This window comes from Elephas maximus, chromosome 3 (assembly GCF_024166365.1).
Source record: "Elephas maximus indicus isolate mEleMax1 chromosome 3, mEleMax1 primary haplotype, whole genome shotgun sequence".
Taxonomy (NCBI): Eukaryota; Metazoa; Chordata; class Mammalia; order Proboscidea; family Elephantidae; genus Elephas; species Elephas maximus.
The window spans coordinates 39,080,120-39,108,056 of record NC_064821.1 but is presented as its reverse complement, the minus strand read 5'-3'; the positions used below and the strand labels follow the sequence as shown (position 1 = coordinate 39,108,056).

General features: G+C 52.7%; 1 protein-coding gene across 2 annotated transcripts; it reads right to left on the bottom strand.

Moving 5' to 3' along the window:
- Nucleotides 1–80: 80 nt before the first annotated feature.
- Nucleotides 81–27,549, bottom strand: NCAN (neurocan). Of its 2 annotated transcripts, none has more exons than XM_049877523.1 (15): nt 27,464–27,549; nt 23,271–23,350; nt 22,027–22,416; nt 18,818–18,992; nt 18,584–18,711; nt 17,700–17,993; nt 15,431–16,021; nt 13,870–15,261; nt 9,147–9,263; nt 7,897–8,010; nt 6,287–6,445; nt 5,140–5,222; nt 4,024–4,168; nt 2,878–3,060; nt 81–2,314 (listed from the first exon to the last, which is right to left on the bottom strand). In XM_049877523.1, the coding sequence occupies exons 2-15, from the start codon at nt 23,341–23,343 to the stop codon at nt 2,169–2,171; spliced, it is 3,990 nt and encodes a 1,329-aa protein (XP_049733480.1). In that variant the 5' UTR covers nt 23,344–23,350; nt 27,464–27,549; the 3' UTR covers nt 81–2,168. The 2 variants fall into 2 exon arrangements, with proteins under 2 accessions (XP_049733480.1, XP_049733481.1); XM_049877524.1 differs by having other exon boundaries at nt 2,207–2,310.
- Nucleotides 27,550–27,937: the final 388 nt, after the last annotated feature.

The following is a 27,937-nucleotide window of genomic DNA, read 5'->3' as shown; positions in this document are numbered from 1 at the left end:
ATGAAGGTATCTCAAGGTGACAGGCAGGTTGAACTGTTAAAAAATTTTATTAAAATGTCAAAGAAGTACATTAATGTCCACAGTGTCAGATACCACAAACTCACAGAACACTGCAGCTCACAGCAAAACCAGCAGAACCAGTTATTCACACACACACACACACTCACACGCATGCCACGCACGCAGCACACGCAAACACACACACATCCCAAAGTGAAAAGTCAAAAGACAAACCACCCACTTTAAAAAAACACTAGAGCACCCGCCCATCATGGAGTGGGGTGGGGGCAGGGCAAGGGGTACAGGGGACAAGGGCAAGGAGCATAAGCCAAGCTCCCCTCAAAAAAGTTGCATCCCGAGCCCCCTTGAAGAAAAATTCTTTTGTGACATGTATGATCAAAGATGTGCTGTTATTGTTAATATTATTATTACATATTTTAAAATCAAGAAGCATTATCAAAGTAAGAAGACAAAACCTATATCCCTGGGGTTTCTCAACAATAACCATATGGTGGATAATGTCTATAGCAGGGAAGATTGAAGATCTTGGTCAAATATGAGGGTCCAGGTTGTGCCTCTCAATCATTTCCTCAGTCTGCCTGTGTGTGTGAGATAATGTTCCAATCATTTCCCTGATGTAGAGAGTAGTGTTTGGAGTCTGACAGAGGCCTCAGTTTCCTCATGCATAAAATGGGAAAATGATGGTTCCTGTCACTGGTCTGTTAAGGTGACTAAAGGAGATAATGTGTTAAGTCCTTAGCAGGCACCAACTCATAGATGTCAACTGGGATTATTTCTCAGGAGGGATACAGGCTCAGTCAACACAGTCAATTCTCTACCAAGCCCTTAGAGGATCATGCATTGGCATATTTTTCTTTCCTGTAGAAGGCCGTTCTCCTCTGTGGTTTTCAACACTAATGCACAGATTTTACCCGGACTGAGAACGGGCAAAGGGAATGAAGGAAAAGCAGTGATCTTTCCTGAAACATTATGAAGCCAGATCCTGGCCAAAGGCTGGGGGAGGCCTTTGACAGGTCACGTGTTTGGGAAAGGAAGGAAAGGGGTGTTCTTTCCAGTTAAAAAATAAAAACTTTGAGAGGAAAACGTGTGTGTGTTTCAGTTTGAACACTGTGCACCTCTTTATAATATGACCACAGGCAGGTGTTTCTACTTCAAGCTTTATGCGTTTCTAGTCGGCCAGTTAATGGCTGACAACAGGCATGGAATGGAGGCGGGAGATGGGCCTACGGCAGGGGCACCACCAAAGTCTGCTTGAGGGATGAGTACCAGGACTAGGCTAGAAAGCTTGGCACCTCCTTGGTCCAGGAAAGAGGCTCTTTGTCTCCCTGAGAGATGGAGGGGAAAGAAATCAGGGCACCTCAAGTCCCAAACATCCTCTCATCTGTGTGTATGACTCACACACGCAGAACCACCACATCTCAGCACTGGTCTAGACCTGGGAGGGTGAGCAATACACTTCCCATCCATTACCTATATATTGCTCTGATTTTCTGACCCCTAATTCTGAGGGCACGGAGGGAGGTTGTTCTAAAAACATTCCTAAAATTCAGTACGTGGGAATGCCACACTATGTTTATCCACCAACACCAAAACCTGAACTTCGACCAAAGTCCAGGGTGAAGGAAGAGCAGTTGTCATGTTTTAGCAGTGTGCTTCTGTTTAGTCTTCTACTCCCAAAGCCAATGACCTTAAATAAAGGCTTCAGCCTGGAGTGAGGACATCCAATAGTTTACTGAGCCTGAATCTCTGGTGTGAAAAGCAATTTCTTCATGCGATTTCAAACATACTCTCCTGCACCCTCATCAAAGCCTTATTTCAACAAATGGCAATTGGCATTGCAAACAAAAGACTAAACTGATGCAAAGAACGATACTTGCTGATTGTGCTTCCCTCCACTGGGAGACTCTCCCGGATTTTGGACTGACGAGAACTGACTTTTCAGACACACGGCTACACCTGTCAAGAGGATCTTGTGTACGTAAGGAAGAGAGAGGAGCTTTTTACAAAGGGTTATGTGGGAGTAGGGGGATGTGGTTTGGGGCTCAGGGACTTCAGGACCCTCTTGTTTCTCTCTGGGTTCTGTATCCCCAGGTGAAGGCTCCAGAGGAGGTGGGGGAGGGTGGTTGTGCTTTCTTTTGCCTGATTTCTCAGCAGAAATTCCCTTCTTCCTTCTCCCAGTCCTCCACCGGGTGTTTCTTGTGTTTTCTACGCTCCTTGCGCGGTTTGTGGTGGTGGTGTAGGTGGTGGTGTTGGTGGTGGTGGTGGTGTCGCCTCATGCGATGATACCGTCTGGCTAAAGGGAAGTGAGGGAGGACAAGGGTGGGACAAAACGTGGTGAGAAGGGGTGGCCTGATGCAGAGGACCCCCACAGGGGAGGGAAAGTGGAGGAAAACTCCAGGCAGGCTGTTAAGTTCTCACTTATCTCCAAGGCTGTATTACCAGATCAATGTGTGTACTAACAAGATGTTTTAATCAGAGACTACAAATAGCAGGTGGTTCAGTGAGAGAATTCTCGCCTTCCATGTGGGAGACTTGGGTTTGATTCCCAGACAATGCACCTCATATGCAGCCACCACCCATCTGTCAGTGGAAGCTTGTGCGCTGTCATGATGCTGAGCTGGTTTCAGCTGACTAAGATGGACCAGGGAGAAGTCTTGTGCTCTACTTCCAAAAATCAGCCAGTGAAAACCCTGTGGATCACAGTGGTCAGATCTACAACTGATCATGGGGATGGCGCAGGACCAGACACTCCATTGCATTCGGTTGTGCATGGGGTCACCATGAGTTAGGGCCGACTCAACAGCAGCTGATAACAATTGGCTGGAAACCTGTGTTGGGAGTCTGGGGGCTACTTACGTTTGGTGCAGACGATCTGGGGCCTGTCCCACTTGCCATTGCCTCGGCACCGGATGGTGGCCACGTGGTGCTGGGCAAACCCTTCATCGCACTGATAGCGGACGGTGGCATGGACATTATACTTGGCTTTGCGGGCACCGACGAGTGAGGCGTTCTCTACTGCTGGAGGGGGGCCACACAGCACTGGGAACAGAGAAGTGTCCACTCAGAGCCATGGTCATGTATTGGGCTGAGCTGGTTTCATATCCAAATGGGAATAACACACCAACCAGGTCCTCCTTCTACCCAGCCCTGACCTCACAGGGCTAGAAGTGACTGTGTGTGGCACTGTCTCCTCCACCCAAGCCACGAGCTTCTTAGGGACAGAAACCACGTCTCCTTCACATACACACCCCACTCCCTACTTCTTATGCTAACCATAGAGTATGATGGGAATGGAGGAGACAGGGGCAATGAAAGGATCAAAAACCAGTTGCCATCAAGTTGACTCGAACTCATGGAGGCCCCATGTGTGTCAGAATAGAACTGTATTCCACAGGGTTTTCAGTGGCTGATTTTTTGGAAGTAGATCACCAAGTCTTTCTTCCTGGGCACCTCTGGGTGGACTCGAACTTCCAACCTTTTGGTTAGCTGCCAAGTGCGTTCACTAAAAGGGAGAAAGAGAATGGAAACTGCAAAGAAATGGAAGCAAGACTGAAGAAAGTATGAGAGAGGTGAACATGAGAATGTGTACAAATGATTGCCTTAATATGTAAAGAATTCTTACAAATCAATAACACCAACGACCAGAGAAAATTAGGCAAAGGAGATGAACTAGCAGGTCACAGGAAAATAAATAAGCGTCAATGTCTTATCAACATATGAACAGTGGCTTAGTCTCACTCATCATTAAAGATGTACAAACTAAAATAACAGTGAGATACTATTTCTTACCAATTATATGAACAAAGATTAAAAAATTTGAAAATGCACAGTTACTGAGGGCAGAAGGAAATAGTACACCTTCTGGGGAGAGAGAATTGGGGCTCTTACCCACTCTGCTGGGCTGACTTTTATATCTGCAAACGTAAATAAAAAGCTGAAGCAATGAGCTTGAGTGGAAGGAGGAAAGAGCAGGTGAGCAGGCAGGAAGGTGGATGGACATACCTGTGCCCTTCTTACAGATGTAGGGGAGGTTGTAGTTGCAGGGAACGTCATTCCAGCGCCCGCTCTCATGTGCCACCATCACCACACAATCCTCCCCGCCCGCAAAGAAATTGTCCGGCTGGTTCTCCCTCCAGTTCTCATATTGCTGCAGGAACGGGGGGCAGGGGTGCTCAGGGGACCTGGTCTTGGCCCAGGCTCTGGCCCTGTTGCTGTGGGAGTCACCCGGCCAGACCACTGAAACTCTCAGGGACTCAGTTTTCCTATCTCTAAACTGAGCACCATTTTACCTGCCACCACAGTCCAAGCTGGAGGCTGTAGCATCCTCCTCCTTGGTTCCCCTGCCTCCCCATCTCCACCACCCCCCGCCCCAGTCCCAACAGCCTGTTTTCCACACAGGTTACTGTTAAATAAATAGTTGAGCACCTGTTTGTGTACCTGGCCCTGTGTCCAGGAGGACTTCCCTGAGGAGGCAACAGGTGAGCTGAGGACTCAAGGATAGGGAGGATTCAGGCTGGGAAAACAATTTCAAGCAGAGGGAACAGTGTGTGCAAAGGCTCAGAGGCAGGACTGAGCTTTTTAAAGGAACCAAATGGAGCCTCGTGGGGCTCCCTTCAAGTCAGGGTGTGGCCAGAGAGTGGGCAGGGGCCAGGTCACGTGGCCAAGGAGAGGAGGTGGATTTTTATCTTGAGGAAATGGGGAGCCGGGGAGGGCTTGAGGCAGAGGAGGATCCTGCGGGCATGCAGGAGGCAAAAGACCAGTGAGGAGCCACTGCCAGGGTCCAAGTGATCAATAATGGCTGTTACACAGGCAGTGGGGTGTAGAGAAGTGTGTATATGTGAGGGACCATATCTGGGCAATGAGTCGTAGGTTTGTGGCCTTGGCAATTGAGTGGTTGGGGACCATTTACGGGGCAGAGAAACTCAGGGCTAAAGCAAGATTTAAGCATCTCAGAGCCACTGGGACCTTTGACGTCCACCTGTGGTTGCTTTGCACAGGAGGGTAAACTGAGGCTTGACAGCAGAGCCCGGGAGGCTCAGGCCAGATCCCTCCATTCTGGACGGGGTCCTCATCAGCGGCCTGAGGGCAGGGACCCCAGCCACAGCTCCAGCCACTCACCAGCCCTGAGTTGTCTGTCCACTGGAAGTCCCTCTCCACAATCCTGTCGTTCAGGCCGATCCATGTGTTTTCATGCCCAAAGCCTGTGAATGGGCAGGGGGTAATGAGGAGTGGGGACCCCAGCCTCATCCTCAGCCTCAGAGGTGGACTGAAGGTGGAGCTGTGGAGATCATGAGGACTGGGAACCCCAGCCCTTCCCCCAGAGCCGGATGTGGGAGGGAGGTGGGGGGAGGGGCAGGGATAAAGGTGGGGAGGTCCTTTCCCCAGCTAGGGGGAGCTGGATGCCACATCCTCACGTCCTTCCCCACCCTCCAGGCAGGGGAGGACTCTGCCTGCCCTCTTACTAGGGGGTGGGTGGTGTCACAGAAAGGGCTGGAATTAGGCCCTGGCCTTGCCATAATTTGTGGCTTCAATAAGCAGACAGGAAGGAATACTAAAGGCACGTTCGTTCTCTCTTTGCAGAAATGAGAGTTGAGGGGACTGGAGACCCCCGTCGGGTGGGGGTGGGAACGCATGCGTAAGGAGTGCCTCTGATTCTACTGAGGAAAAGGAAACAAGTGAACCAGAAAGTGAACAAATGAGAGAATTAACGGAGATGAGATGGGGGAACACGCATGAACCGAGGGAGGAGCCCAAACAGAAGGGATCATGAATAAATCAGTAAACGCCAGATTTAATTACTGCACCGCTCTGCCCTCTCCCTAGGTCTCTGCGGAGCTTGTTCTCCACGTCATCCCGCTCGGCACACATGCTCCTCGATCCCCCTCTCTATTCCCTGGCCCTGTTTTATTTGTCAAAGGGGCACTTAGGACGAGCTAAGACTATACTCCAGATTTATGTAATTAGATAGTTACTTGTTTGTCTATATTCCCCACCAGAAGTCACTCTTCAAGGACAGGGTGATGTCCCCAGTGCCTGGAACAGTGCCTGGCACAAAGCAGGCACTCAGTAATTATGTAGTAAGTGAATACATGGAGTGAACATGGGAATTAAGGGAATTAATATGTGGACAGGGCTTGCACTAATGAGCACAGCTTGGAAAGGTGGTGTTCTCAGGCCCCTTGCGGGGGGGACCCTGGAAAAGGACTCGTGGGTACCACCCCTACCCACCCTACTGGCAGTTGACCCTCCTCCCCAAAGTCCCTACTGTTAATGAAGCTGTGTTCCTCAGGTGAGTGGACGCTGGTCAGGTGGCCAGCTCGGTGGCGGCAGTCCCTCTCAGCATCTTCCCATGCCCGTCGATGAGCAAAATAGCGGTAGCAGTGGCCCTGGAACTTGTGCCAATTGCGGTCACAGCCCTCTGTGTCTGGGGGTTAGATAGGAGTGTGAGGGGGACTGGCCATGAGAACAGCAGTCCCACCAGATCACTGTGGGTTACATTACCCCTCTCCCCAGCCCCATCTCCCCCCTGCTGAAGCTCCCCACCCTCCCCCAGCCTTTCCCTACCACTTCCCCATATTAACATCTTTTCTTTGTTACTGGAAGAAATTCATCATTATACCCCATCCCCTCCGGTCTCAATGCTGACAGCTCATTCCCTGATCTTTGGGGCCACACTGGCTACACCCTTTTTGGTCCTAGAGGATGCACAGTGTCTGGGTCCCCAGGAAATGGTCTCAGGAAGGCCTTAAATTTTCCTCCTTGCAAAGGGCCTCAAGAGACATTTCTCTAAAGAAGATACACAAATGGCCAACATGTGCATGAAAAGATGCTCGGCATCATCGGTCATCATGGAAATACAAACCAAAACCATGACGAGATACCACTTCACATCCACTAGGATGGCTGTGAGAATAATAATAACGTTAGCTGCTGTGCAGTCAGCTCTGACTCGCGGCAACCATATGTACAACAGAAGTAAATATAGCCCAATCTTGTGATATCTTCATGATTGTTGGTATGTTTGAGCCCGTTGTGGCAGCTATTGTGTCAATGCATCTCCTGGATGGTTTTCCTCAGTAAGATATATAAAAATAATAATAAAGGAAAATAAATGTTGGTGAAGATGTTGGAGAAACAGGAACCCTCATCCATTGCTGGTGGGGATGTAAAATGGGGTAATCACTGTGGAAAATAGCTTGGTGGTTCCTCAAACCATTAAACATAGAGCTACCATGTGACCCAACAATTCCATTCCTGGGTATGTACCCAAAAGTATTGAAAACAGAGACTCAAACAAATATTTGTACATGACTGTTCATTGCAGCACTATTCAGAATAGCTGAAAAAGTGGAAAGAACCCAAATGTTCATCAGTGGCTGAATGGTTACATACAATGTGATCCATCCATGCAATGGAATATTACTCAACTATGAAAAGGAACAAAGCATTCATACATGCCACAACATGGATGAATTTTAAATACATTATGCCTACTGAAAGAAGCTGGACACAAAAGGCCACATATTATCTGATGAAAGGTCCAGAATAGGGAAATTTATACAAACAGAAGCAGAGTAGTGGTTGCCAGGGGCTGGGGGAGGAGGAATGGAGAATGGCTGCTAATGGGTATAGAGTATCCACAAAATGTCTAGAACTAGATAGAGGTGGTGGTTGCGTAACACTGTGAAAGCACTAAATGCCACTGAATCCTGCACTTTAGAATGGTTAATTCTATGTTACGTGAATTTTATCTAAAAAATTCCCTCCTGTCAGACTCAGAGCCTGAGGCCAAGACCAGGAACATGTGGAGGAAGCTTGTGGCTGGGCACCCAGCCCCACTCCTGGTAGTATTCTGGTGTCATGGTAGAGACTCACCTTTCTCACAGAGGCTGCCGCCATAGCTGGGGAGACAAAGGCAGACAAAGCCATTGACCTCGTCAATGCAGGTGCCTCCATTCTCACAGGGGCTGCAGATGCAGTCGTCAATGTCTGGAGAGGGGAGGGGCTGGGTCAGGGGTCAGCATCTTCCCGGCTCCAAGCCCCACAGAGAACCAGGTGGAGGATGGGGTCATGATCTTGCCATCCATCCTGGACAGCAGACATTGGTCTGCACAGGTGGCCCAATGGCTCTGTGCACCAAGGGGGTGGAGCCACACATAATTAACATGAATTAGCATTAATGAGAGCAGATGCCACTGGGCCAGCCTAGGGTGAGGATATTAGCATTGCAGAATGTTCCACCTACTCAAAAAGAATAAAGGTTATACTCTTGCACATAGGCACGCACGTAGAATGCCGAAGCTGAAGGGTCTTTTAGGAATGTTTTGTACATAGGAAGCGGAGTTCCGGAGCATTTTCAGGGACTTGCACAGAGTCACAAAGGCATTTATAGATAGAGTTAGATATTAAGTTGGGATCCTTTTCTACTAATACCTGTATAGACAGTGCTTGAAGCACATATGACACCAGGCAAGTTGCAGCCTTTCTCTGAGACTCAGTTTCTTTCGTTGCAAAAAGATGATAATAATAACACCCCCTCAAGGGTTATTGTGAGTGGAAAATCAATGAGAGGGGCTCAGTAAATTATGCTGGTTACATTTATTATTAAAATTCTGTAATTAGTAATGTGGTTGTGAAGGGAGAGTCAATGAGATGATGCACACAGCTTAAGAAATTATGCCATTTATATTTATTGTTATAATTCTATAATAAATTCTGTTTCCTGTATTGGGCTTTGAGGTTAGCATTCAAGAGTTCTGGTGGTGGGGCCTATAGCCCTCCCCACTCAGGAAAGGGTAAGGTCCCCTAAGGCTCTTGGCTGGGAGAGGCTTAAGCCACATCATCCCTTTCTCTTCCCCTCTTCACTCCTGCCTGGTAACAATGGGAGGCAGCACACCAGAGTCATTGCCCCCAGGATGAAAGCTTAGCTATGGCAGATGGTTTGGTTCTGGTACTAAACTGGGGCTGATTTAGCTGGATCCAGGGAGTGAGGGAGGGGAGGCGGCATCTGAAGCCAGCCTTTTATGATCCCCTGAGTCCCGGGGGGCAATGGTTGCTGGGACCTAGAGCCCAGGGCTCTGGAGTCAAACAAATCTAGGATCAAATCCTAGGTCTAGGGCACTCACCAATCTCACAGTTCTCCCCAGCGAAGCCCTGATCACAGCTACAGCCGTACATGGTGCCGTTGGCCTTACAGGTCCCCCCATGCAGGCATGGGTTGTTCTCACAGGGATCAGAGGGATCTGCAGGATAGATGGGCAGTGTAGGGGAGGGGACAGGCCATCAGCTCATTTGCCTTCTTGGAATCCAGACCTCAGGCCCCCAAATCCCTGCTCATCAAACCCTTCTCTGTGGGTGTCCTCTCTACAACATCCCCAGCAGGCAGTCATCAAATACTCTTGCACGCCCCCTGTGACAGGGAGCTCTCTCCTTCCAGGAACTATCCCAAAGCATCTGTGGGCTTCCCTGCCTGTGGCAAAGTCCTTGGACTGAACTGACCAGGGCCTCCTGAAGTTTCTCTTAGGAAGTCTTCTGGAACATGGGTTTACGGCCTTCCCCGACCTGTCTCCTTCTTCTAGACATGCCCAGCTGGTAAGTGAACTTCTCACGGTTTGGTGCACAGAAATAACCATGAAGTTCTAGGTAGTGTATGAACAGCACTGAAAGGAGGAGAGTGGGAACCATCGCCACCTTCACTCTAGTGGCTCAACCTCTTTTGATACAACCTTAGTGGTTGTGGTGTCAGGAGGTGATGCGTTATAGTGGTTAAAACCATGGGCTGTTAAAGTCTGGTTCAAGTCTTGGCTCTGTCACTCACTAGGGAGGCCTGGGCAAGTCACTTTACTTTTCTGAATTTCAGTTGCCCCACCTGTAAAATGGGCATAAAATAGTTCATCCCTCTCTTCCAGTCCTGACCACATGCTGTGTCCAGATCTGCCCCTGTCAGCCTGGGGCCTCTGGGGGGTCTTAGCATCACTCAGCATTAGACTGGGCACCTAGGAGGTATAAAAAATGTGGGTCCCTGTCCCCCATCACCCCCAGCTGGCTTTCCCTGGAATCAGGTAGGTTACCTCCCCACCTGGGGGCCCAGATGCCCAGGTGGGTAGTCTCCATCCCCTTGAAGAAGTCCCTCCTCTAGAATCAGGGAAAGGGAGCAAGAGCCCCCATCCTAGCCTAGCCGACCCCCATCCCATGGCCAGCCCTTCCACTGCACAGACACTAAAACTGAGGCCCAGGGGAGGATAGGGCCCCCTAGTGCAGGGCCTGGCTCAAAGCTATACACAAGACAGGGCAAGGGCCAAGACTGGCCCTGGGTCTCCAGGAACCCTGTTGAAGGCTCTCTCACCAGGACCTGTAACCTAGAATTTGGGTCTGTTTTGCTCTGTGTCTCACAGAAGTTGAGGAGGTAGCAAGCAGTCACCTCCTTTCTGCCCTCCTGGCTCCTGGCCTCACCCTCCACAGTCTGTTCTTCCCATGGCAGCCAGGGAGAAACTGTGAACACCAGTCAGGCCATGTCTCTCCTCTGCCTAGAACTCTCTATGGCTCCCCATTGCCCTGAGAAGAAAAACCAAGTTCTTCACTGTAGTCCACAGGGTCCTGTATAATCTGCCCCGATACCTCCCTGTCCTCACCTCTTCCCTGTCCCTCCTGTTCACGCCCCCTCCCCACCACCACACCTGCCTCCTCACTCCTCCTCCAACACCTCTATCATGGCTCTGCCTCAGGGCCTTTGCACAGGCTATTCTCTGCCTGGATTGCTCTTCCCCCAGATCTCCGCATGGCTCCTCCTTCACCTCCCTCAGGTTTTGCTCAAATTTCATTTTCTTATAGGGCCTTTCGATGACCTACTCCCGCCCCCAAGCCAAAACTGCAAATCACCCTTGGCCCTCCCTCTCTCGCCTCCTGCTTTATTTTTCTCTAGTACTAATCACTTTTTAACATCTAACAGAATTCACTCATTTATTAGGATTGTTGTTTCTTGTCTGTCTCTCCTAAAAGGCAGCCACTAGCCACACGTGACTATTTAACTTTAATTTAAAAATTAAAAAAAGGGAAAATGCAGTTCCTCGGCCATACCAGCCATGTTCCAAGTGCTCAGTAGCCATGCATGGCTGTGGCTACATTACTGGGCAGTGCAGATGGAGAGCATTTCCATCATTGCAGAAAGTTCTAGAATGTCAGTTTCCAGGAGACAGAGGTTTTGGTCTCAACACAGGGCCTGGAACACAGCAGTTATTCAATAATTGCTTGCTAACTGAATGAATGCTGCAGGTGTCCCCCTGTGATAGCTGAGTCCTCTGCCTGGGGTGGTGGCTAGACGGGCTGTATGTCTGTGTGTCGGTTCCAGCACGTGTGTGCACATGCGTGGGGCTCCAAGGCAGTGGGGCCACGTGAGCCCCACCAGGTGCCCCGTGCTGCTGACACCTGCCCACGGACTGGCGGTGACTCAGTCGCTTGCGGGTGCTGCATTTATTTTTGGCTTCATTAGCATTTCTGCTTAGAGCGGCGGGTGGGTGGTGACTGGGTGTCCCCCAGCGCTGCTTGTCTCCCTCCGCCCAGGCTGCTGCTGGCTTCAGTCTGAGCCAGAATTCAGATAAGTCCAGGTCAGACCCAGGCCAGGCAACAGGGCTCTGAGCAACATTGTTTCCTCAGCTCCCCTCTGCCTGGATCTCCCTCCACTCCTCTGACCACCTCTGCCCGCTTCAAGGATGGGCCTCCCCACCACCTGCTTCTTCTCGGCCACTCCCTGGGCCAGCTCACGCCCTCCCTACAGCTCTGTTCATTTTTGCTTGCCAAGGAAATAAGGGTGGTGCAGTCTAGTTAGTGGCTGAGATTGAGGCCCTGCAGTCTGATAGCCTGGGCATTTCTTAGCTAGATAACACTGTGCATGTCACTTAACCTCTCTGTGCCTCAATTTTGCCACCTGTGAAATGGGACTCACACTTAGACATGTTCCACAAAGCCTTTATAAGCATCATGTTGTCAGCTGTCATTGAGCCGGCCCCTGACTTGTGGCAACCCCACGCACAGTGGAACAAAATGCTGCCTAGTCCTGTGCCAGCCCTGTGATCAGCTGAGGATTGGACCATTGTGATCCAAAAGCTTTTCGCGGGCTGATTTTTGGAAGTCGATCATCAGGCCTTTCTTCCTCATTTGTCTTAGTTTGGAAGCTCCGCTGAAACCTGTTCAGCATCATAGCAACACACAAACCTCCGCTGCCAATTGTGTGGTGGCCGTGCATGAGGTGCGTTGGCCAGGAATCAAAGCTGGATCTGCTGTGTGGAAGACGAGAGTTCTACCGTGGAACCACCACTGCTTCATTGTAAAGACTCATGATAATCCTAAGGATGACCCGTTACATAATAAGGTAAAGTGCCAAGAACAGGCCAAGCACACACAGAAACCGCCAAACGCAGCCTTTATCGATAGTTGTGCCCCTGCACAGAGTCTGCCTATCTCCGGGTTATCTAACTCTTTTATGACCATTGGGATATATGGTTGCTCACCAATATTTTCTGCCTCTCAGATTCATTGGGAAACTGCCTTCCCACTAACAGTGCATGCTGCCACAAGTCAGGGGCCTTTATGACTGTTTCAAACTGAAAAAACGGGCGTGTACAGCAAATTACTGTTTCTACAGGCTGTTGTAGAGGTGTGTGCATTTTTGTTAGGAAAAATAGAGATTAAAAAAAATTTTTTTTTTGGACACATATGTCCCTGTGGACTTGGGGATTGATCTCTGGAGTGGGGTAGCATTAGTGGGACATGCTATATCCTTCTGGACTCTTAAAAATAGGCTTATGGGATGGGGCAAGAAAAAAAAAATCCGTACTACCTACCAAAAATGTAACAAGACTCAAGGATTCAGCATGCTTCTATTAATGAAAACACATGGTATCACCAAAAAGTTCAAAGCAGAATATAACTGGGTCTTGAAAGGGTAAAGAGGACCCCACCTGTACACAGGCCAGAGGTGCCAGGGCAGGTGGCAAAACCCGCTCCTTCCATCAGCACCACACTTTGCCCTCAAATGAAGGGGCAAGTTAAAAACCAATTGTGTTAATAGGAGTATTTTGGAGCTTGGAAACAGTGCTTTTTAATTAGCTTCATTTTTTTTTTTTTTTTCTCCAACCTCACTTGACCAAAAAAACCAAGGTCTAAAACAAGGGCCAGAGCTACACAGACTGAGTTGGGGGCAGACGTGACCCGGGGTGTCCTCTGGACTCCGCTGGCATCTAAGACTTACCGGATGTGGCTCTAGCCACTGAGAGCCCTGGTAGCAATGTACCCTCCCTGAGCCTCACCATGCTCGTCTGTAAAATGTGGGTGATACTCACAACTCCTACCCCTGCCAGGATCCACGCTCCTTTCTCTGTGGCTCCAGACCCCCACGATCCCCATCACCCCCATCACCGGAATTTCAGCTCCAGAGCCCCTGGTCCAGAAGCCCTGCCCCACCTCCCTCTCTCTGGCTCTGCCTGGGGAGTGTCTATGTCTGGCTCTGTCTCCCCCAGGTTGGGGTTCTCCGAGGGCCAGCCCCCAGCATTGCCCAGTACTGTGGCGCTCAGAGTGGGCATGGTTAGTTGAGGCCATGCTAAAACTCAAACTCTTTACCCAACACCTTATCACTCCCACACATTGGCCATGGACACGCTTCTGTGCTCAAAACACATCTAGAGCAACCTCATCTCCTGGTCTTTGCCCAAGCTCACCCCTCTGCCAGGAATGCCTATTCCCCAATGAGGTCCCACCTAAAAAGTCTCTGGTCCCTTGGAGAGCCCTCCCTCCAAGCTCTGGCTCCTCTGGCCCCACTGAGGGCTAGACTTGGCCATGAGGCTTCGGACTCACCCTCCTCCATGCTTCCCTCAGTGGTGGTCCCTGGCAGGGCTGGCTCTTCTCCTCCACTTGCTGCCTCTTCCCAGAGGCCCTCCACACCTGGGCCCCCTGCTAGGACCTCCAGATCCAACTCCTTGGGGCCCAGAGAGGAGGGCAGCAGGGTGCCAGGGGACTCCCATGGGGTGGTGGGCTCCCCTGAGGAAATGGAAGCTGCCTCATCCACAATGGCCGCAGTTGGTGTCCACGAAGGTCTACCCTTCCACGGAGGGGCTGAGGCCCCCAATATCCCTGACTGGCCCTCTGCCTCTGGGTGGGGATCGAAACTTGAGGACGCCAGTGTGGATGTAGCCAGGACCTCAAGCTTGTCCTCCAGGTCCAGGGATGTGAGTGACGTCACCACTCTCGTATCCACAGTCACTGGTGGGCCCAAGGCAGAGCTTTCGGCTCCCTCAGCCACACGGGATCCAGGTTCCCAAATTCCACCAGCACTCACCAGGTCCCCCGTTGTTGTGGGATCTGTGGGGCCCTCCATGGCTCCTCCATCCACAGCTGCCTGAGGCTCTAAAAAACTCAGGTTTCCTGCTCTGTCAAACAGGGGGACTCCAGGCACCAAGGAGACTCCAGGGCCCCCTGAGGGTGCAGCCTGGGGTTGAAGGTGCAGCCCACCACTGTCCACCTCATCCATGGTGGCTGGCAGATTGAAGACACCAGACTCAGACCCCAAGATGTCTCCGGCTCCTGTGGGCTCAGCGGTGGTCTCAGCAGGGGTGAAGTCGGCTGCCATGTTCTTGCCCACGGAAGCAAATGAGCTGGGGCTGGGGTGCTCAGGTTTGCTGAGTCGAGCAGAGCTGGTCCCCCCAACTTCCCTGGCATCGGTGCTGATGGAGTTGGGGATGGCTCTGGCTCCTGGGTCCATGACTTCCTGTGAGGGGGCTGGGGAGCTGCTTGCTCTGTAGCCACTGAGAATCAGGGATGTTGCCTCTCCACTCTGTCTTGGGGGGCCCAAGGAGGGGTACTGGGGAGATGCCTCTGGGTTGCTGAGGCCCGGAAGGCTGGCCTCAGTCTCTGAGGCAGGGGCAAGTGGGAAAGCTGTGGGCTTACCATGCCCCTCAGCCCCAAGGCCCTCAGTGGGGACAGGCGTAAGGGGTGCAAGGAGCCATGGTTTGGAGGCACGCAGCATGGCCATGACAGGGAAGTCCAGGGAAGTAACCATGAGGGAGGCATCCTGGGGGTCGGTTCTGGGGCTTAGAGCCAGGGTGGGGGACTCCGAGGGGGGCCAGGGCTGGGTGGAGGCAGCTGGCCTCATGGTGGGTTCATCAGCTTCCTGGAGCTCCAGGCTGATGGGTGGGACTGTGGTCGGGAGCCACAGCCAGGGCTCTGGGGAACTCCTGCCACCAGGGGGATCTGAAATGATATTAACAACACAATAATAAATATCTCAGGGCAGCTCTAGGGTGGCTCCTTCTGCTGAGCATCACCGAGGACGGGGATTCAGAGGCTAGTCCCCATCCTGATGATGGCCACATCTTCCCACCCTCAGACCCCTAGGTAGGTCCCCTGGACCCTGACTCACAGGCTCCAGGTCCTTCCACTTCATTGTTCAGGATGTCCCAGGGACTTGGGTCGGCCGAGGCCTCGGTGGCCCCCATGGGATGGGGAGGCTCCACATGGTTCCCTGTGACCTCCAGGGTGGGGGGCAGGATGCTGGCCTCCAGCTCCCCGTCCAGCCCTTGCTCCAGCTCCTGCTGCTGGAAGTGCCGCCCGTTCAGTCCTTTGAAGCGCCCCTTCCTCCTGGGTGTTGGGCCTGCCAGGGGGGCCTCTGTGTGAGTTCCCACCACAGTACCCTCTTCGCTGCTAGGGCTGGGGGCCACCGTGCTCAGCCATGCCTCCTTAGCCTCTAAGGAGGACATGGAGGCCCAGGCCAGTGTGGTGCTCCTGGGGCCAGGGCTGGGGGTCTCTTGGGATTCCTGCTTCTCTGTCAAGATCAGGGGCTCTTCCTCCCCACTAGACACCGGAGGCTCCTGAAAGTCAGTGGAGACTGGCTCCTCCTCTCCCAGGCTGGGTTCCACTTCTCTGGTCGGGGGACCCTCTGCTGACAGAATCTCCCCCTCATCCCCAGAGGAGGGAGTCTCTGGGTCTCCATGTTGTGACGTAGGGTGATGCGCTGTGGGAGAAAGCAGAAGAGGTTGTGTTAGGCCCAGGATTGGGTAGGAAGTTCTGCCTGAAGTTTACCCACATTGCAGCCTGCTGCAGCAGAGTCCTATGTATCTCTGAGTCTGTCTTTCTGTGTCCCACTGTCTCTCTGTGTGCCTCTCTGTCTGTCTCATTGGTCTCTGGGAACCCCCAGCCTCAGAGAGAGCAAAAAGTTATCACCCCACTCTTCAGGCTAGGGCCTACCTGAGCCCTCTGTCAGAGGTCATAGCGGGGATTCATAGAGTTCCAACTCCCAGGAGTGGGTCAGCCTGTGGAGTGTTGGACTGAATCCTGGGCCATGGCCCCGCCCCCTCTCCTTTTTAGGGTGTGGCTTTCACAGGCTGGGGATGCTTACAGAGGGCACATGGCTCCTGGGAGCTGAGCTTTACAACTTCCCGGTCTACGGCCCCACTCTAACACCTGGAATGGTCTCTGGTCCCCTCTGGGATTGTGGCCCCCTCAGGAGGCGTGGTTGGTCTCTTATGTGGGCCTGGCCTCCTCACCAGGGGTACCTATGGGCATGGCACCAGGTAGGCAGTGGCTTCCACAGCTAGGCCCTAGATATGGCTCCAACTAGGAGTGTGGTCTTGCAAGGGGTTGTGGCCTTCTTGGGGGCATGGGTTCACCTGTTTCCATGTGGCTGTCTCCCCAGGGCTTGGTCTCCACCAGGATCTCAGGGGTGTGACCTTTCAAGGGGTAGGTACTCTGCGTGTGGGCAGTAGGGGGTAGGACCTTCATGGGGCATAGATTTTAAAAATGGGTGTGGTATCTGGATCAAGTGTACTAGAGGTTAAGGCCCTCATGGGGTGTGGTATTCACTGGAGTGGTCACCAGAAGAAGCACCATCCTGGGATGTGGCATCTGGGGTTGTGGCTAAGAGATAGCATCCATGCCTATCCTATCTGATCACAGCCTCTCAAGGGGCATGGCCTCAGAGGCTGGCTACTAAGGTTAGCCCACTCATGGAGTCTAGATTTTACAAGAAGTCTAGGCACTTGCAGGCATGGCTACAGGCGATAGCGCCCTCTCCTGGAGCAGGTCTCCGTGGAATTTATCTTCCACAGCATGTCCTCTAGGGCATTCTCCTCGGCTGTGCCCACTAGACTAGGCGTGATTGTCTTTGCAAGCACAGACTTCTGGGTGTGGCAAGAGTGGGGGTGTGGCTAAGAGTAGCTTCCCCCTATGGGGCGTAGCCCGTGGTGCTTATTTTAATGGTTCATGTCCTTTTGGGAAGGAGCCCTGGTGGCCTAGCTGTTAAGCGCTCGGCTGCTAACCAAAGGGTGCGTGGTTTGAACCCAACAGCTGCTCCACAAAAGAATGATGCAGAAATCTGCTTTCGTAAAAACTACAGCCCTGGAAACCCTATGAGCCATTTCTGCTCTGTCCTGTATGTCAGCTATGAGTTAGAACTGACTAAACAGCGATACGTTTGGTTTTGGGTCCTTTTGCAGGTAGGCCAGCGCGGGGGCGTGGCCATCACAGGGGCGTGGCCATCACAGGGGCGTGATCGTCACGGAGGGGCGTGGCCATCATGCGGCTAGATCGTCGCGGAGGGGTGCGGCCCCTAAAGGATCAGGTCCTTTTCGGGCGGGGCCGTCAGGGGCCGTGTCACTTGGGGCGTGGCAGTTGCGGGGACTGGCTGCACTCACCTCGGAAGCAGTAAGCGTCGAAGCGCGAGGCGGGCGCTGGGAAGCCCGTGCGGTTGGCAAAGCGGTAGACTGTACGCACGCCTGGGGTCGGGCCCCCGCAGCGCCGGCGCGGCGTCTGGATCGGGTAGCGCACGCTGCCGTCAGCCAGCCAGCCGGGGTCGCACTGGTCCAGGCCCTCGTGCCAGGCCAGGTGCAGCTGCCCCACAGAGGCTAGCGTGGCGCCCTGGCGGCGGCACTGGGCACGCGCTCCGGCCAGGGTCAGGCGGCGGGCCGGGCCCACGTAGAAGACCTCCCCTGCAGGAGGGACGGCAGGGGTCAGACCAGAAAAGGGACCCTTACCAAGCCTGAGAAGGGGGGGGTCCCAGTCCAGTCCAAATATCCCCATCCTGGCCAGGTTTGGGTGGGTGTTTTACCAAGCAGCGACACCCTTGCCGTGCGGCCAGGTCACCCAAACATCCGTGTTCTCTTACACAGCGCTAAAAAGAGGGGGCTTAGCCTCTTTTTACAAATGAGGTAATTTGGGCCCCTGAACAAGTCAGACTCCAAAGAAGGGTAGGGCCTCCGTGAGACAGACAGGGGCTCAGAGATGGGGGGCCTCAAAGAAGAGGAGGGGCTCAGACTAGGAAATGGAACTCTGAAACTCAGAGGGGAGAAGTGGCTTAGATAAGGAAAGAAGGCTGAAAGAGGGGGAAGGGGCTCTTAGAGGAAAATGGGGATCAGAAAGGAGGAGGTGATTTAGAGGGGGGCTCAGAGAGGGGAGTAGAGCTCAGGTCTTAGCTGCAGGGTGAAACTCAGGAGAGGTGGGCACTCAAGGAGAGATGGGGTAGGGAGGGTAACTGGAGCTCAGAGGTGCTGTGGGGTGATCCTCCCAGCCCCAGACTTACCCCCCAGCTCGCGGGCAAAGCAGTAGACATCGTAGAGTTCCTGCGGGTCCCTCCGCCCATAGCTCCGCACTCCCGGAAGGCTGCTACGGTCGCCGTAGCAACCGGGACGGGACTGGGTGATAGGATATCTGACAAGACAAGGGGAGGTCTCTCTCAGATGTGTGCTACTGAGGCGTCCAAGGACCTTGCCCCAGGGGTTAGCCTCCCATCTTCCCACCCTGTGACCCCTCTCACCGAACAGTACGGTCAGAGAGCCAGCCAGCATCACAGTTGTCGAAGCCGTCCTCAAAGGCAGCCTGCAGGTGCCGCGGGGCTGCAATGGTGGCTGAGCTGAGATGACAGGCCTCCTGGGCCTCGGCAAAGGTCAGTGCATAGCGGTCCTGGGCCGCCCGGTAGTGGAACACAACACCTGCATGGGGATGAACAGGGTGGGGGACCACTCATGCTGGTATCTTTAATAACATACCTCCTCCTTTGCTGAATGATCCCTCCTGTATGATAATAATAGATCTGCTGCCCTACTGTGTGCCCTGCACCACATTCATTCACTTAGTGCCAGGCACAGTGCTAGGGTGGTAGTGGGGGCAAAGCTGATGTGCCCCCATTTTACAGATGAAGACACTGGTAATGATGACCATTAAAAAGAAAAAATCAAACCTGTTGCCGTTGACATGGCAACTCCATGTGTGCAGAGTAGAACTGCCCCATCAGGTTTTCTTGGCTATAATCTTTATGGAAGCAGATCACCAGACCCTTCTTCCGCAGTACCAATGAGTTTAAACTGCTAACCTTTAGGTTAGTAAAAAAAAAAAAAAAAACCAACCCCAAACCCGTTGCCATCGAGTCGATGCTGACTCATAGCGACCCCATAGACAGAGTAGAACTGCCCCATAGAGTTTCCACGGAGCACCTGGTGGATTTGAACTGCCGACCTTTTGGTTAGAAGCCGTGGCACTTAGCCATTACGCCAGCAGGGTTTAGCAGTCGAGCGCAAACTCTTTGTGACACCCAGGGACCTTAATAATTGCCATAAGGGTTAGAGTTTGCCAAATATTTATTATGTGCAAAGCATTTACAAGCATTATATTCTTGAAATCTTACAACAATCCTAGTATCCCCATTTTCCAGATGAAGAAACTAAGGCTCAGAGACATTGAGGGACATGTCCATGGTCACACAGCAAGTATGAGGCAGAGCCAGAATTCAAATCCAGGATGATCTGACTACAAAGATGGCACCTTTCGTGCCTAGAGGTAGGCCCTGAAGATGACAGGAGGCATGGAGAAGGGATTCTGCCTTTTAGGAATTAAGGGCATGCCCTGATGGAGAAAGGAGAGGCAGCAATGGGACGCCAGTTCTTGCCCAGACCGGAGATGGAGTCATGGAAGGCTTCCTGGAGGAGGTGGCATGTAAGCTAGGTCAGGAAGCATCAATAATGGCTCACTGTGACTTGAAAAGGATGAAAGAAATGGTTGAACAAAAAAAGGAATTAAACATTTTGTTCCATCTTATCAGACTGAGTGCTCCCAGAGGGCAGCAGCTGGTCCCATCCATGGCATGTCCCTAACACCGGGCTGGCACGTAGCAGGTGCTTAAGAAATGTTTTGTTGAATGAATGAAACAACCTCAGATATGGAATTCATTGCCTTTGACACCAATCATTTTCTCTGAGGTCTATTGGTTTCAAGAGGGCAGGCCTTCGAAGGAGGATGGTGAGCCGACACCATAAAATATACAGTGAGACACTGTTTTGTCCCACCATCCCAGGTTCACAGGTGGGGAGGGGGCACTCAGCCCCAGTGGGTGGGTCCAGAGACTTGCTCAAGGTCACACAACAGGTTAAGGGAAGTCGGCTTCCTAGGAGGAGTCTATGGAACATTTTCCACACAACAGTCCATTTGCTGCATTGTTCATCAAAGATTTATTTATTGAGTACCTACTGTAAGCCAGGCTCTGTTCTAGGGCTTTAATTTTTTTTTTTGCCTTGTCCACCTTGATCAGTTAGGAAAACAGAAACTACACTGGGTATTTCAACAGAGAATTTAATATAAGAAATTAGTTAAACAAGTATTAGAGGACTGTTATTTGTATAATATGTATTTTTAATCGTCTTGCTTTTTTAAAAATAGCCTCACTTTTTAAAAAGTTAAATAAACTTACTTAAGGGATATTTTATATTCTTATTTTATTTTACAAAGCATATTCACTTATGTGAATTTTAAGAAACCAACCCATTGCCGTTAAGTCAGTTGAGTAGAACTGCCTCATAGGGCTTCCAAGCAGATCACCACACCGTAGGTTTGAACCACCGACCTTCTGGTTAGTAGCTGAGCTGCTTAACCACTGTGCTACCAGGGGTCCTGCTATATTCTTATTTTAAACAGAAAGCCAGTATCCTTTGCCTTATGTAAAACTCCTGTTAGCTGCTGTCAGGTTGGCCCCTGACTCACAGTGACCCTATGCACAAGAGCATAAAATGTTGCAGGTCCTGCACCAACCCCGTGATTGGTTGTGGATCAGACTGTTGTGATCCACAGGGTTTTCATGGGCTGATTTTCAGAAGTAGATCACCAGACCTTTCTTCCCAGTCCATCTTAGTCTGGAAGCTCTGCTGAAACCTGTTCATGATAGCAACGCACAAGCCTCCATTGACAGATGGGTGGGGTCTGTGCGTAAGGTGCATTGTCTGGGAATGGAACCCAGGTCTGCTGCATGGAAGGTGAGAATCCTACCACTGAACCACTAATGCTATATAAAGTTAAACCCACTGCCGTCAAGTTGTTCTGACTCATAGCGACCCCATAGGGTTTCGAAAGCTGTAAATCTTTAGAGAAGTAGACTGCCACATCCTTCTCCTGTGAAGCTGCTGGTGGTTTTGAACCACTGACCTTTCAGTTATTGATTTTAACCACTGCACCACCAGGGCTCCCTTATATAAAGTTAAAAAAAAAATCCGTTGCCACTGAGTCAATTCTGACTCATATAAAGACAAATTAAAAAAAAAAAAACCCGTTGCTGCCGAGTTGCTTCAGACTCATAGTGACCCTATAGGACAGAGTAGAACTGGCCCATAGAGTTTCCAAGGAGTGCCTGGTGGATTTGAACTGCTGAACCTTTGGTTAGCAGCCGTAGCACTTAACCACTACACCACCAGGGTTTCCATATGTAAAGTTAGGTAACCATAAAACAGACTTAAAACAAAAGGATGAAATCCTTCCTAGATACTATGGCCCATGGGAGACTGAGTTGGAGGCTGTTCTCTTGGCTAAAAGAGTGATGTTAAAGGCAGGTTAGTACCCGCAGAGGCCTTTTTTGTGAGGCCACCAGAGGAACCAAAGGAGATCACTGTTCAGGGCATGGTTTCTAAAATGCTGCATAGTGAATGGGTCTCTGACTTGGCCCTTCCCCCTCCTGGCCCTAGCCCCTTTCCTGCGCCAACTGACCTGTCACCTCCAGGGGCACCAGATCCTGTTCATCCTCAATGCCCCGCACCACCTGGCAGCGGTACAGCCCGGAGTCGCTGGCCCTCAGTGGCCCCAGCAGCAGTGTGGCATTGGCGCGGTGCCAGGGATAGGTGGGCAGCGACACACGTCCTTGCCAGCCCTTGGCCACCCGCACCACGTTGTCCTTGGCCACAAGGATGGGCACATCCTGTCGCTGGCCAGATGCCGTCCGCACCTTGGTCCACTTAATCCGAGGGGCATCTCGGGCCATGCCTGGCCGGGGCCGCAGGGTGAAGAGGCAGGGCAGGGCCACAAGCTCAGCGAGCGCAGCCTGCACCGTCCCGGACCCCACCTTCTGCATTCGGAGCCCCTTCTCAGCATCCTGTGTGCCTGGGAGGGAGGAGGCAGAGAGAGGGCCTGACTCAAAGGCGAGGACCAGAGAGACTGCTACTTCCCTCATTTCATAGATGGGGAGACCGAGGCCAGGGAGGCTAGGCTGCCTACACGACACCACAAAGCAGTGCCAGGTCTGTGAGTTTCATCCAAGCAGAAGGGGAGCAATAGGGTCAAACTCATTTATGGTCCTGCCTCCACTCAAAGTCCAGATCCGGGAGCCTCTGTGTACAGAAACAGGAGTAATGAGAAGTGTTTGAGACCCAATGTCATGTTCTGTCCCTTAGCATCAGTTTCCCCAGCAGTTAAGCAAGGGACAGCAGTGGATGGGAAATGGTGTTTGTGAGGTATTTTCTATATGCCAGGCACTTTGTAGCAATCAGCTCATTTAATCTCCACCATCTACAGGGGTAGCGATGTAGCATCCTCTTTTTGGGAGGTTGAGGAATCTGAGGCTCAGAGAGGTAATACTACTTGCCTAAGGCCACACAGCAGATCTAGGAGGAATTTCCAAAGCCTGGGCTTTTGACCACCACTCCCTATTGCCCCGCCTGTGGCAGATATCACTAATCAATCTCTGGACTAATGTCATCTCATTTTTCTCTCTCTCTAGTTCATATCAGCCAAAGGGTGAGAGGCAGGAACTTCCAGCCTCCACTGGCAATGACTAAAAATAATGTCTCAGGTGTCTGGTTCACTTTTGACTCTTCAAAGACATTTTTCATCTATTCTTGTTCTATTCCCTGGACTAAGCCAGAAAGCCAGCAGGAGAAGGCTCTCTGGAGTTAAAAAGCAGCCCCCACTTGTCAACTCCCAGGCCCCAGCCCCTCCCTCCCTACAAGCCAACTCACCCTGTTCCCCAACCACAAGCAGCAGCATTTGGAACATCAGGAGGCCCGTGGCCCACGGAGACATGACCCCCATCTTGGACCTGGAACGAGATGGAGGCGGGGAGGGTAAGCCACAGCAGTACCCTCCCAGCCTCTGAGAATGGGAACCCAGGGCTTGGAGAGGCCAATGAATCACTCAAGGTCACACAGTGAACAAGCAAGGGCTGAGCTAGGATTCGAACCCAGGACCAGCTGACTTCAGGATCTGAGCAGTGATGCCTCATGGTCAGAAGCATGGAGTGAGTCAGACCTGGGATTGTCTCTCTGCCTCTTCCTTGCTGTGTGGCCCTAGGAAAGTAGCTTAATCTCTCTGTGCCTCAGTTTCTTTGTGGGTCGAATGGGGATAATATCAGATGGCTGAAAGGAAGAGATGAATCAATGCATTTAAAATGCTTTAAGCTGCCTGACATGACGGAGTAAATTTCAGCTGCCATTATTATTACTGACCTTCACACAGCCCGGATAGGGATTCCATTTTTCAGGTTGGCCTCCCCCATCAGACTGGGGGCTCCTGGAGGGAAGTAACCAGCCCCAGTCCTCCCTGGGTCCCCAATCTTTAAGCTGGGTCTGCTGAATGACACGATTCTTAGCTTCAATTCCAGGATTTGGTTGTTGCCAGGATTCTATTCTTGGTTTCTGGGATTTTTGAGGCACTGCCAATTCCCAGCAGGAAGAGGGGGCCTTGCCCCAGCCCACCCTACCCTTCCTGACTTCTCAACGCTTGGTGAGGGTGCCTCCGCAGCCCACAGAGAAACCCCAGTGGTAGGACCAGCCCTGTATAGGGGCTGTGGTCCATGAGCATACATTGGACAATTATTGAGTGCCTATTGCGTGCAATCCCCATTCCAGGCATGTGGGATACAGCAGTGCCCTTGCAGACCTCACATTCTGACAGTGACTGGAACTCTGGGCAGGTGGCCCCTTCCCAAAGCCCCCTACCCCTCTAGCCTCCCCCTCACAGGGCCAGGCTCAGGAGGTGAGGCAGATGGGAAATGAGAACATCATGTGCAAGCCCAGCCATTGCGCACACACAAACTCGTTAAAAGATTAACCCTGAGGAAAGCTGGGGATGGAGCCCCAGAATGGGGGCTGTGCAGGACAGCTGCCCCCTCCCCAGCTCCCAGAGGGCTGAGGGGCTGGTAGGGACCTGTCCGTGGTGCTGAACTCTCATGCGGCGCCTTCAGCAACACAGCCCACCTGGTTTGGCCCAACCTGCTTAACCACACCTGGGGCACAGAGAGTGTTAGCGGTTTGCTTGGGTGACATAGAAGGGAAACGGCAGAGACCAGGCCCCGGATTAGTGCCCCTACCTCCCGATCGGTAAACCTCAGCACCTTCTACCTGCACTTAGGCTGTCCTCAGTTCTCCCTTGGGGACCTCAAACAAGTGGAGTCCCCTGATGCTGGCTGGGCATTAGGGCATGGGGATGGGGCAGGACTCTGGGCTGTGACTGCCCCAGAAGGGCCTTAGAAGGGGCGAGGTCAGGGAATTCACACACTCACACTTACACACACATACACTCACACACGCACACATATTCACAACTTTCTCACACACACACGCACTGACACATGCATACTCACATTCATACACACATATGCACACGCATGTGCACACACACAAGTATCACACTCACCCACACACTCATGCTTCTACTCCTCACGTGCTTAGTGACCTTGGACAAGCTGCTTCATCACTCTGGGCCTCAGTTTCCCCACCTGTAAAATGAAGATACTCCAGCACCTACCTCAAAGGGTTATCTAGGGGATGAAAGGAATTAAGACTTCAAGGTCTCAGAAATGTTCAGTTGAACAGCAGCCTTGTGTGCACAGTGCCTCATGCACCCGTCCAAACATATCGAGCTGCATAATAGCAACAGACAGAATTTCTGGGGCATGCCCCCTTCCCCACACCCAGGCACTCTCTCAGTCCCCACTCCAACACTTACCCTCACGAAAACACACCCCTTCTCTCAAAACACCTCCTCCCAGAGCTGCCAGAGGTGAGCATTTACACAGCTGTCTGGGGATCATCCCCTCATGAATAATGTATGAGCTTCATGCATATTCAAGTAGGGGCTCTGGGGCGCTGGGGGAGGAGTGGCCCGAGATGGTATGTGTGTGTGTCTCGTTTACACCCACTCCTGTCTGGGTAGGTTTGGCAGCAGCTGTTTTTGTGTGTTTGTGACTGGGTGTGCGTCTGAGGTGTGTGTGAGGTTGAGCCCTGGGCACCTGAGGATGTGTGCAGTGGTGGGAGGGGGTGGGAGGAGCAGGTCCCGGAACTGGTGGGGCAGAGGAGACCTCTGTGGTTTCTCTCTGCATGTGCAGATCTGAATGCCCCTGGCAGGGGCTGGGCGCACACGCATGTGTTCTGGTCGGTGAGTCTCTGTGCATTGTGTGCCTGAGCATGAAGGTGGAACAACTTGGAGGAGAAAGAAAGCCAGGCCATCAAGTCATCCTAGGGTGCCCCTCAGGGAACCCCCCTTGCTAGCTCCCCAACTGTGCACACAGGCCACATTCCACACACACACCCCCACACACACACACAAGGGCCACAGTTCCAGCCCATGGAGAGGAGCCTCACTGTACACACGAGGACACATGCAGCCACACGGCAGACATAGACCCGGGGGACACACACATAGATTCTCACGAACGTTAACAAAGAGACAATACAGGGCCTCACAGGCACATCTTCTGCACAAAGACACACATCCACAGGCTCACGCCCCCTAAATAAACCCCCAATGAGCCTTGCACAATCAAACACAGCTCCTTACACACGTGTGCACACACACATGCACACACATGGTGGTGCCAGCCCCTGGCATAGCCCAGCTGGAGAAATGTGGCCTTGGTGACCAGGAGACTCACACCATTTTGCCACCTGGCGACGTGAGCCCAGCACAAGTTTCCTGACAAAGACACAACCGCAGTCCCATCAACTCATAGATGACCCCAGGCCCCCTGGGCACCTGCCACCCCACCAGGCAGACACACACACAAAGCCTCTACACCTCCTGGGGGGTGCATTCCATTTGGGGATAATCAAGAGCCAGCAAGGGTGCTGAGACTCCAGGGTCCCACGACCCACAGACCTCCTACTTCTCCCTGTGCACCCCGCACCCCTCTGTGCTCCCTGCTGGGTCTGGTGCCAACCCTCTCCTGGCCTTCGCCTCCCATTGATGCTGCTGAGAGGAACAAAGCCCTGTGCGTGGGGCTGGGGGTTGCTCCTGCCCAGGCTGGTCCTGGGGTCCCAGTCCCCACTTCCCAGAGCCTGTGTCCCCAAACCAACCAAGCCAGGGCTTCCACACCTGTCTACAGGAACAGAAGGAATGAAAGGGAAAGGATGGGGGCTGTGTCCCGCTGTGAGCACGAGGGCAGATGAGGAGGTGCTGGGGTGAGCCCCCCTCTCAGAGATGGTTGTTCCTCACGGTTTCTGGGGATCCAGTGCTGTGCCCCCACCCAGTGTGTGCCTGGGACCTACTGTATTCCCTGGGGGAGGAGATAACACCCCAACTCCAGGTCCGAGGGGTCAATGGGGGCCCCCTGGGGATGGGGTTCCCCAGAGCTGCCTCCTTGAGTCAGGATGTGGTGACTGGGGCTGGTTCAAAAGGACGGGGAAGCTGTGGGATGACCCTTCCCCTTGTGGGGGTCTCATTCATTCTCAGCGCAGGCCCCCTCCATCCCTCTCAGGATGATCTTGGGGGCCCCTTTCCCGCTGCAGTCCTGCCTGGGATCCTCCATTCAGCCTCAAATTGGGAATCCCCACTTAAAATCTTGGGGTGCCTCAGTTCAGCCACGGGGTGCCTCACTCCAAAGTCCCTCACCCAGCATCTGGTTGTCCCTCCCTCCCCCGTTTCTCTCCAAACTCGGGGCGCCCCTCCCCCAGTGCCTCCTTCCCAAATCAGAGACCCACTCCCACCTTGGGGTCATCTCTGATTCTCCAGACAACCTCCCCCCAAATCCGTGCTCCTCCTCCCCTCAACATTCCCAAGCTCTCCCTCCCCAGCCGGGACTCCCCTCCCCCATCAGTTCCTTCCCCATCCCGGGAGCTCATCCCTTATCCCAGGCCCCCTCCCCAATCCAAGCGCAGTCTCCAGTCACGAGGTCCCCTCCCCCAGCGCGACCCCCTCCTCACGCCGGACCCCCCACCTGGCTCCTAGCTGGGACGCATCCCCGGGGCTGCTGCCCCGCACAAAGGACGCTCAGGCTTGGCTCTCCGCGCGGGGTCCAGCCCTGCGCCCTGCGCTCCACTCGCCCCAGCGCCGCCTCAGCGGCTTATAAAGGGGCTGCGGGGCTGCGCTGCGCATGCGCCCCCTCGCCAGCCTCAGGCTGCCGGGCGCCCGAGGAAGGGGGCTTGCCTACCTAGAACGCCCCCCTTTCGACCGCTCGCCGCACCCAGGGAGAACACGCGCCTGGTTTCCCGCATCCAGCCTATGCCAGCAGCCTCGTTCGAAGTCCCCAGCAAGCCCAGGGGTGGGGCCAGCTCCATTTTACAGGTAGGAAAACTGAGCCCCAGAGAGACAGAGTGGCTTTCCAAGGTCACGCAGAGGGAGAGGGCAGAGTTAGAATTAGAACCCTGGCCTGTCTGGCGCTGCAGGGCTCACGCTCCAAGGAGTTTTGTCA

Excerpts from the sequence above, each read along its gene's own strand:
- NCAN (XM_049877523.1), bottom strand. The coding sequence starts at position 23,343 with ATGGGGGTCATGTCTCCGTGGGCCACGGGCCTCCTGATGTTCCAAATG. Across the intron at positions 18,712-18,817 it reads CTCTCTGACCGTACTGTTCG|ATATCCTATCACCCAGTCCC; the intron begins GTGAGAGGGGTC and ends TTGTCTTGTCAG. Across the intron at positions 5,223-6,286 it reads GGAACACAGCTTCATTAACA|GCTTTGGGCATGAAAACACA; the intron begins GTAGGGACTTTG and ends GCCCATTCACAG.